Genomic DNA, 10,109 nt, shown 5'->3' on the forward strand with positions numbered 1-10,109 from the left:
ATGAAGTTGGTGCAAACTACTTCTGTGGTCGTACTTAGAGCCTTTGCCTCTGCCCATTTAGTGTAGTAGTCTACTGCTACGATGGTGAACTTAAAGCCTCCCGGGGCGAGGTGTAAGGGCCCGATCAAGTCGACTCCCCATTTGGCAAAGGTCCATGGACTGAGAATGGGGGGGTTAGGTTTTCTGGGGGTGCTCTAGGGATTGTGGCATATCTTTGGCATTTATCGTAGCGTCGAGCGTATTGGAACGCATCTTTTTTAAGCATAGGCCAATAGTACCCCTGCCTCAGAACCTTAAGAGCTAAGACTGCCCCCCAATATGAAAACCGCATACTCCTTCATGGATTTCCCGGAGGACTTTCTGGGCTTCGTTATCATTTAGGCACCGCTGCAAAGGCGTGGAATAGCCTCGTCGGTAAAGTAAACCGTCGTACAATAGGTTCCAAGTGGCTTTATACCTGATTCGTCTGGCCTCGTCTTTATCACTCGACAACTTTGCATTCGTTAGATATTGGATAAGTGGCGTCATCTAACCCTCATCCGTTTGGATGGTCAAGGCCTCAATTTTTTCCTCAATGGTCGGCCGCTTAAGTTCTTCGTCAAGAGAAATACGCCGAGTTACCCACTGGTATCCCGTTGGGTTACCGGCTGGAAATTAACTGTATATTTAAAATCAGGCTGTGAAGTGTTTGTTGTATTTTTTGGAGCGTGAGTGTAACTGATGAGTGAGATTTAACTCATTTATTTAATGTCCTAACATTGAATAATTGCTTCTATCTTCAAGTTTTTTAGGTTGTTTTAATATGTTTGTGAGTGATTCAGGTAAACAAAGGAGAATTGGATCACTTGGAAGAAAAACATCAAAAGGAGCCCGAAACCATCGCGCGCCCGCGCACCCACATCAGGGACTCCAGCACGCGCCCGCGCGCCCACATCAGGGACAAGCGCGTGCCCGCGTGCCCACATCATGGCCCCCTAGCGCGCCCGCGCCACTTGAGGCACGCGCCCGCGCGCTAGGCGTGTTCCACCAACTTTAGGCACGCACCCGCGCGCCGTTCCTCCAACCGATGCGCGCGCCCGCGCGCTCTGAGGGCTTTGGTTAGCTGAGGCTCGGTGCATATAGAATTTGGCCGGGCAAAAATGATGGAGGGCTGAAGGGAGTTTTGGGGAGACAAGATAGACAAAGGAAAAACCCTAGTTTTTAGGGGGGCAGCAGACAGAGAGGAGAAAACCCTAGTTTTTCTAGGGAATCAGAGGATGTTCTTGGAGATTGGAAGCTGGACTACACTAAGTTTTATTTTTCTTCCTCTCCCTTTCTCTTATTCTTAGACTTAGTATTTTCTCTATTTTTGCGGATTTATCATGTATTTTCAGATTTGTTTAATCTTGAATATATTTGAGTTTACATTGATGGGTGGCTAGATTCTTATGCTAGGGGACTTGATGCAACCTTGCTACGATTATGCTATGAATATTTGATGCTGTTTGATGTTTTTCATGCCCAAACATTTGTGCTCTTCTTTGTTTAATGCTTTAATAAATTGAAAGATTGATTAGAAGATTTAGATATGTGGATTTAGGCTTGAGAGAGTCACTTGCACATGTTGGGATTTGTTGAACACAGCCTAGTGAGTATTGGAGTCGAGAGATGAATATGAGCTAGGTAATCACAAATGAATTAGAGCTTAATGAATGCACAATTAACTTAATTAATAGGGATATTAATTAGGTGATTTTGCATATATTTGACTCGGCACTCGAGAGAGGGAGTTGGATTATTTTAGGAAATTTATGATTAATGTTTGGCTTGAGAGAAATCAATAGCATTAAAAAAGGATTAGAATAATTAGGCAAGGTGAAATCAAGGACCCTAGCTACCTTATCATTAGAGCTCCCTTCGATCCCAAAAGTTTCTTCCATTGTTTAATTTGCTCGTCTAATTAGTTTAGCATTTTATTTTTTGTTTTGATTGATCTCATTCTCATGATTGGACTTGTCTAGATAAAACTGGGTTATTCTAGTTGTGATACTTAGCTAGATTTTAGGAACACAATCCTCGTGGGACACGACACTCACTCACTACTTTATTATTTGTCGACCTCGTGCACTTGCGAGTAGAAAATAGGTGTTATTTTCGCACCAATCAAGTTTTTACTGCACATCCCAAACAGGGATTTCCCACGTTGAAAAACCAAGTCCCACACACAACAGTCTCTTAGGCTTTTTATCGAACATGTAAGGTGCATAAACTGAAATTTCTAAGCCTAATTCTCAAATTTCATCAACACTTCCCAAGAATGCTACTGACTTGCATCAAGGAAAATGCGTACCTTGGTCGGATTGTGTTGGAGCCTTAGAACCCTTGGAACACTTTGGAAAACTCCTCCAATTTTGTTGCACAAATTCCGGTGTCGGAGGCTCTACGGTGGCTGCCGGATGTGGCACAATGGTGGCCAGAGGTGTGCTTGAAAGAGAGATGAGTTGTGGTGGTTTGAGAGAGATGAGGGAAGGTGAGAGATGAGGGAAAGAAAAAAAAATTTGGAGAAGGAGAGATGAGGTAGGGGGATGGAGAGAATAACCCTTCTGGAATGAACAAATTTTTTTTTCACGGGGGCGCGCGGGCGCGCGCCTCCTTCTGGAGTTTGAGTCGACGCGCGGGCGCGCGCCTGGAGTCGCGCGGGTGCGCGCCTGCTTCTGGGCTTTCCGTCCTCTGCGCGGTCGCGTGGGCGCGCGCCTTCTTCTGGAACTTCAGCGTTGGCAGACGCGCGGGCGCGCGCCTGCTCCTGGACTTTAGCATTGTGCGGGCGTGCGCTTGCTCCTGAACTCCTTACTCCTTCAAGATGACAATTGAAAAGATGAAGAAAATAAAAATAAAAATAAAGATAAAAGTAAAAATAAAATAAATAAATAAAAGACTTGGGTTGCCTCCCAAGAAGCGCTTGATTTAACGTCTCTAGCTAGACGTGGTGATGCTTCCACTCAATTTGGGTCTGCAAGAGAGATGCTAACAACTTTCCGCTCTTCTCCTCCATGGTAATGCTTCAACCTTTGCCCGTTCACGCAAAAAGTTTGCCCATCACCTCCTAGAAGTTCAACTGCACCAAATGGGAATACTTGCTTGATTTCAAAGGGTCCGGACCATCTCGATCTCAATTTTCCCGGAAAGAGTTTCAACCGGGAATTGAAAAGCAATACTTTTTGCCCTAGAAAGAATTATTTCCTTAAGATTTTCTGATCGTGCCACTTCTTGGTGCACTCTTTGTATAGCCTTGCATTCTCATAGACCTCATTCCGAAATTCCTCAAGTTCATTTAGTTGGAGTAGGCGCTGCTCACCGGAAGCGTTCAAGTCAAAATTCAACTTCTTGATTGCCCAAAACGCTTTGTGCTCAAGCTCCACAGGTAGATGGCCAGGCTTCCCGAACACCAACCGATAGGGTGACATTCCGATTGGTGTTTTGAAAGCTATCCTATACGCCCATAAAGCATTATCCAGCTTTGTTGACCAATCCTTACGGTTAGTGTTCACTGTCTTCTCCAAAATGAGCTTGACTTCCCGGTTAGAAACTTTCGCTTGACCATTGGTTTGTGGATGGTAAGCTAGGGCGATCTTGTGCCTTACTCCATACTTGGCCAACAACACATTGAACACCTTGTTGCAAAAATGCGTCCCTTCATCGCTTATGATAGCTCGGGGGGTACCGAACCTTGTGAAGATGTTCTTCTGCAAAAATTTCACAACCACCCGGGCTTCATTTGTTGGAGTGGCAATAGCTTCCACCCACTTAGAGACATAATCCACCGCCAAGAGAATGTAAAGCTGACCATATGAAGGCGGGAAAGGTCCCATGAAGTCAATACCCCAAACATCAAATATTTCCACTTCCATAATATTGCTCAAGGGCATTTCATGCCTTCTAGAGATGTTCCCCACACGTTGACAATGGTCACAACACTTTACACACTCGTGACAATCCCGAAACAAGGTTGGCCAATAAAAACTGGATTGAAGAACCTTTGTCGTTGTTCTTGTTGCACCAAAATGTCCACCATAGAGCGACGAGTGACAATGATGGAGAACATCATGTATCTCCTCTTCAGGAATGCATCTCCGAATAACTTGATCGGAGCATCTTTTGAACAATATTGGATCATCCGAAAGATAATATCTCACATCATGAATGAATTTCTTCTTTTGATAGGTGTTGATACCAGAATTTCTCACACACCGATGGCCCACCGGCGAAGTATTGTCCCCACTTGAGCCCGCCGTGACGGGTGGGGTTTTGTCCCTTCATAAAAGGCGCCTCGCTGGTAGGAGGGGTTGGCACTCTGGTACATATACCTCTCCAGACCCCCGTCTCCAACCAATGTGGGACTCTTGGTGTACAACAGTGCCCCCTGAGACGGGGGGACTGGGGAGGCAGGCCGTGGCCAAACGTCCCCAGTGGAGTCGCCAACTGTTGATACAAGAATTTCTCACACACCGATGGCCCACCGGTGAAGTATTGTCCCCACTTGGGCCCGCCGTAACGGGTGGGGTTTTGTCCCTTCGTAAAAGGTGCCTTGCTGGTAGGAGGGGTTGGCACTCTGGTACATATACCTCTCCAGACCCCCGTCTCCAACCGATGTGGGACTCTTGGTGTACAACAGTGCCCCCCGAGACAGGGGGACTGGGGAGGCAGGCCGTGGCCAAACGTCCCCAGTGGAGTCGCCAACCCCTCCTACCAGCGAGGCGCCTTTTACGAAGGGACAAAACCCCACCTGTCACGGCGGGCCCAAGTGGGGACAATACTTTGCCGGTGGGGCACCGGAGGGGGTTGGTGAGGCGCCTTTTACGAAGGGACAAAACCCCACCCGTCACGGCGGGCCCAAGTGGGGACAATACTTCGCCAGTGGGCTATCGGTGTGTGAGAAATTCTGGTATCAACAATAGGAACTCAAGTCCGGTGGTAATACCTCACAAGAAAGGTAGTTGATGAAATCTGCGAACCAAAGGAGCCTCACTTCAACCTCAAACAAGTGTTCATCCGGGAATGTTTCTTGAATAATGGGGGTTTCATCCACTTCCAATTGCTCTAGCCTGGAGAGATGATCTGCAACCACATTTTCTGAACCTCTCTTGTCTCGTATCTCGATGTCGAATTCTTGAAGCAAAAGAATCCAACGAATCAAGCGAGGCTTGGCATCTTTCTTCGCAAACAAGTAGCGAATTGCTGCATGATCCGTGAAAACTATCACCTTGGACCCAATGATGTAGGACCGAAATTTATCACAAGAAAATACCACCGCAAGCATCTCCTTCTCAGTGGTGGTGTAATTGAGTTGGGCCTCATTCAATGTCCTACAGGCATAGTAAATGGCTCGAAAAATCTTGTCTCTCTTTTGACCAAGAACTGCCCCAACAGCATAGTCACTAGCATCACCCATAATCTCAAATGGCTCATTCCAATCGGGTGCCACCATAACTGGAGCCGAAACTAGTTTCTCCTTGATAGCGTTGAAGGCTTCCAAACAAGACTCATCAAAGTTGAAGACCACATCCTTCTCTAGGAGGTTACACAATGGCTTGATAACCTTAGAGAAATCTTTTATGAACCTCCGATAGAATCCCGCATGACCAAGGAAACTCCGGACTCCCTTCACATTTATAGGTGGCGGAAGCTTTTCAATCACGGTTATCTTAGCCTTGTCCACCTCTATTCCCTGCGATGAAATTTGATGTCCGAGAACGATCCCCTCTTGTACCATGAAATGGCACTTCTCCCAATTGAGAACTAGATTCTTCTCCTCACATCGTTGCAACACGAGAGAGAGATTGTGGAGGCAATGGTTGAATGTTGATTAGAAAACTGAAAAATCATCCATGAAAATCTCCATAATCTCTTCTACCATATCCGAGAAGATTGCCATCATGCACCTTTGAAAAGTGGCGGGTGCATTGTATAAACCGAAGGGCATCCGCCGAAAAGCAAAAGTACCATAAGGACAAGTGAATGTCGTTTTCTCCTGGTCTTCGGGGGCTACGACAATTTGATTGTAGCCCGAGTATCCATCAAGAAAACAATAATAGTCGTACCCTGCCAACCGGTCCAACATTTGATCAATGAAAGGAAGGGGAAAATGATCCTTCCTAGTGGCCTTGTTCAACTTCCGGTAGTCAATACAAACTCGCCATCCAATCACTGTTCTTGAAGGGATGAGCTCATTATTATCATTTTTCACCACTGTCATGCCACCCTTCTTTGGCACAACTTGAACCGGACTGACCCATGAGCTATCCGAAATGGCATAAATGATCCCAGCATTCAACAACTTCAGCACCTCAGCTCGCACCACCTCCTTCATGGCTGGATTCAATCTTCTTTGATGCTCAATAGATGGCTTGTAAGCATCTTCCATGAGAATTTTGTGCATGCAAATTGTAGGACTTATACCCTTAATATCTGAAATAGACCAAGCAAAGGCAGACTCGTGTTTCTTCAAAACAACTAGGAGCTTCTCTTCTTCTTCCTTGTTCAAAGAAGCCGAAATAATAATTGGTTTAGAAAAATCCTCACCCAAAAAGGCATAACGAAGATGTTCCGGTAATTGTTTCAGCACTAACCCTTCTTTCGATGAGCTTGGGGAGACGAAGCACTCACCAAGCTTCCCTAAAATTTTCACTTGAGCATTATCCCCCACTTCACACGATAAAGCCTCAAGAGCTAGAACACTATCAACGATACCCTCTTCCTTAATACAATGATCTTCACCAAAATCGGCCATGTTCAAGGATGTAGTGATGCTGTGTTCTAGAGGGTCATTGTGGGTTACTTCTTGAAAGAATTCCTTGATGCAAAACTCTACCACTTCCACCCGATGACATGTTGATTTCTCTTCCGAAAATCTCATTGTGTTAAGGATGTTGAACTTTACTTCCTCATTATTCACTCTTAAAGTCAAATTACCACTTTGCACATCGATCAACGCTTTTCCGGTAGCCAAAAAGGGTCTCCCTAGGATGATGGGAATTTCTCGATCCTCTTCCATATCCAACACAACAAAATCAGCGGGAAAAACAAATTTATCCACCTTCACCAACACGTCCTCTATGACACCCTTTGGATAAGTGAGAGACCTGTTCGCCATTTCCAAATATATGGTAGTTGGTGTGATTTCCCCAAGTCCGAGCTTTCGAAAGACGGACAGAGGCATAAGATTGATGCTAGCTCCAAGATCACACAAGGCCTTCTCGAAGTGAGAATCTCCAATAGTACACGGAATAGTGAAACTCCCAGGAGCTTTCAACTTTTAAGGCAACTTCCTTTAAAGGATAGCACTACACTCTTCTGTTAGCTTGACGGTCTCATAATCCTCCAACCTCCACTTCTTTGCCATGACATCCTTCATAAACTTGACATAATTAGGCATTTGTTCAAGTGCATCTGTAAAGGGGATGTTGATATGGATCTTCTTGAAAATCTCTAAAAATTTCAAAAATTGAGCATCCAACTTCTTCTTTTTGAATCTTTGCGGATACGGGAGGGTAGGAGTAATGAGAGGAGGATTATCTGGAAAAGAGATTGACTTAGGCCTTGCACTTTCCTTCAGTTGCTCGGTTCCTACCTCTTCTTCCTCGGTTTTATCCTCTTGGGGCTTAGGAGCCTCAACTTCTTTCCCACTTCTCAAGGTGATAGCCTTGCAATGGTCTTTGGGATTAGGCTCCGTATCACTTGGGAACTTGCCAGATGATTGCCCCTTAACCACATTAGCTAGTTGACCAATTTGCACCTCAAGAGACTTCATGGTTGCATTCATGTTGTTACAATGTGTCTCAATGTTGTCAAGTCTAGCCTCATCCTTGTTAAACCTCCCTCTAGTCTCAACAATGAAGGTACTCAACAAATCTTCCACAGAAGGTTTCTTTTCCACCACTTGTTGATTGAAACCCGAAGGAGGTTGCAAAACATTCCTATTGTTGGCATAGGAGAAATTCTCATGGTTCCTCAAGCCAGGATGATAGTGATTGGGCAATTGATTGGGCCTATAGTTAAAGTTCCTGTTGTTCACAAACTGAACCTGCTCCTGAGTGTACTCATCCTGTGCAAAAAGTCTACTGGCACCTGCCACTGCCTCTCTGCTAGATGACGCTTCTCTGTTAGTTAAGGCTGCAATCTGATTTGACAAAGCTGAAACCTATGCTGACAATGAAGTTAACGGATCCACCTCATGAATACCAGCAGTTTTTTTCGATATTGAACGCTCTGAAGGCCATTGATAGCTGTTGGTAGACATTTCTTCAAGCAAATTGTAGGCCTCTGGAATAGACTTTACCATCAATGATCCACCTGCAGTGCTATCAACAATAGTCCTCGATTGGCCATTCAACCCATTATAGAACCTGACAATCAGCATCCACTCGTCATACCCATGCTGAGGACATTTTCTGAGCAAGTCCTTGAACCGTTCCCAAGGTTCATACAACGGCTCAAAGTCATTTTGGCGGAAAGATCCAATCTCACTCCGCAACTGGGATGCCTTAGATGGTGGGAAGAACTTTGTGAGAAACCTCTCAGTCATCTCTTCCCAAGTGCCAATACTCCCCGTCAGTAGTGATATCAACCACTGTCGAGCCTTGTCCCGAAGAGAGAATGGGAACAATTTCAACCTAATGGTGCCCTCAGTGACACCATTAATCTTTACCGTGTCAGCCGCTTCCAAGAACATGGACAAGTGAGTGTTTGGGTCCTCATTGGGCAATCCCCCAAACTGATTATGTTGAACCATCGAGATCAAGGAAGGCTTCAGCTCAAAATTGTTGGCATTGACAGTCTGCCTCCGGATACCTGAATAGTGTTCCTGAACTGGGGGTTTGAAATAATCCTGAATTGCCCTCTGTTGCTCAATATTATTGTTATTATGATTCTGATCACCCATAGCTCGTGCTTGATTTCTCTTTTCCCTTCTAATTTCACGAATTGTCCGTTCAATCTCCAGGTCAAGAGGTAATAATTCTAAGCTATGGGCTCTTCGCATTCACCTTCAAGAACAAAACGGCAAACAAGCAAACAAAAATTTAAAAGAATTTAAAGACAAATATAAAATAAAATAAAATAAAAACTTCTAAATTAAAGTAGGCTACTTCGTCACAATATTAGCCAAGTTTTAACAACAACCTATCCCCGGCAACGGCGCCAAAAACTTGATCGGTGCGAAAATAACACCTATTTTCTACTCGCAAGTGCACGAGGTCGACAAGTAATAAAGTAGTGAGTAAGTGAGTGTCCCACGAGGATTGTGTTCCTAAAATCTAGCTAAGTATCACAACTAGAATAACCTAGTTTTATCTAGACAAGTCCAATCATGAGAGTGAGATCAATCAAAACAAAAAATAAAATGCTAAACTAATTAGACGAGCAAATTAAACAATGGAAGAAACTTTTGGGATCGAAGGGAGCTCTAATGATAAGGTAGCTAGGGTCCTTGATTTCACCTTGCCTAATTATTCTAATCCTTTTTTAATGATATTGATTTCTCTCAAGCCAAACATTAATCATGAATTTCCTAAAATAATCCAACTCCCTCTCTCGAGTGCCGAGTCAAATATATGCAAAATCACCTAATTAATATCCCTATTAATTAAGTTAATTGTGCATTCATTAAGCTCTAATTCATTTGTGATTACCTAGCTCATATTCATCTCTCGACTCCAATACTCACTAGGCTGTGTTCAACAAATCCCAACATGTGCAAGTGACTCTCTCAAGCCTAAATCCACATATCTAAATCTTCTAATCAATCTTTCAATTTATTAAAGCATTAAACAAAGAAGAGCACAAATGTTTGGGCATGAAAAACATCAAATAGCATCAAATATTCATAGCATAATCATAGCAAGGTTGCATCAAGTCCCCTAGCATAAGAATCTAGCCACCTATCAATGTAAACTCAAATATATTCAAGATTAAACAAATCTGAAAATACATGATAAATCCGCAAAAATAGAGAAAATACTAAGTCTAAGAACAAGAGAAAGGGAGAGGAAGAAAAATAAAACTCAGTGTAGTCCAGCTTCCAATCTCCAAGAACTTCCTCTGATTCCCCAGAAAAACTAGGGTTTTTCTCCTCT

At 44.0% G+C, this 10,109-nt stretch overlaps 1 protein-coding gene across 1 annotated transcript; it reads right to left on the reverse strand.

Annotated features, from left to right (window-relative positions):
* Window positions 1-7,306: 7,306 nt before the first annotated feature.
* LOC112095347 lies at window positions 7,307-8,917 on the reverse strand. Its single transcript, XM_024177135.1, has 2 exons — window positions 8,207-8,917; window positions 7,307-8,155 (listed from the first exon to the last, which is right to left on the reverse strand). The coding sequence occupies exons 1-2, from the start codon at window positions 8,915-8,917 to the stop codon at window positions 7,307-7,309; spliced, it is 1,560 nt and encodes a 519-aa protein (XP_024032903.1).
* Window positions 8,918-10,109: the final 1,192 nt, after the last annotated feature.

Source organism: Morus notabilis, unplaced genomic scaffold (assembly GCF_000414095.1).
Source record: "Morus notabilis unplaced genomic scaffold, ASM41409v2 Scaffold184, whole genome shotgun sequence".
Classification (NCBI taxonomy): domain Eukaryota; kingdom Viridiplantae; phylum Streptophyta; class Magnoliopsida; order Rosales; family Moraceae; genus Morus; species Morus notabilis.

Excerpts from the sequence above, each read along its gene's own strand:
- LOC112095347 (XM_024177135.1), bottom strand. The coding sequence starts at position 8,917 with ATGGGTGATCAGAATCATAATAACAATAATATTGAGCAACAGAGGGCA. Across the intron at positions 8,156-8,206 it reads AAACTGCTGGTATTCATGAG|ATTGCAGCCTTAACTAACAG; the intron begins GTGGATCCGTTA and ends TTGTCAAATCAG.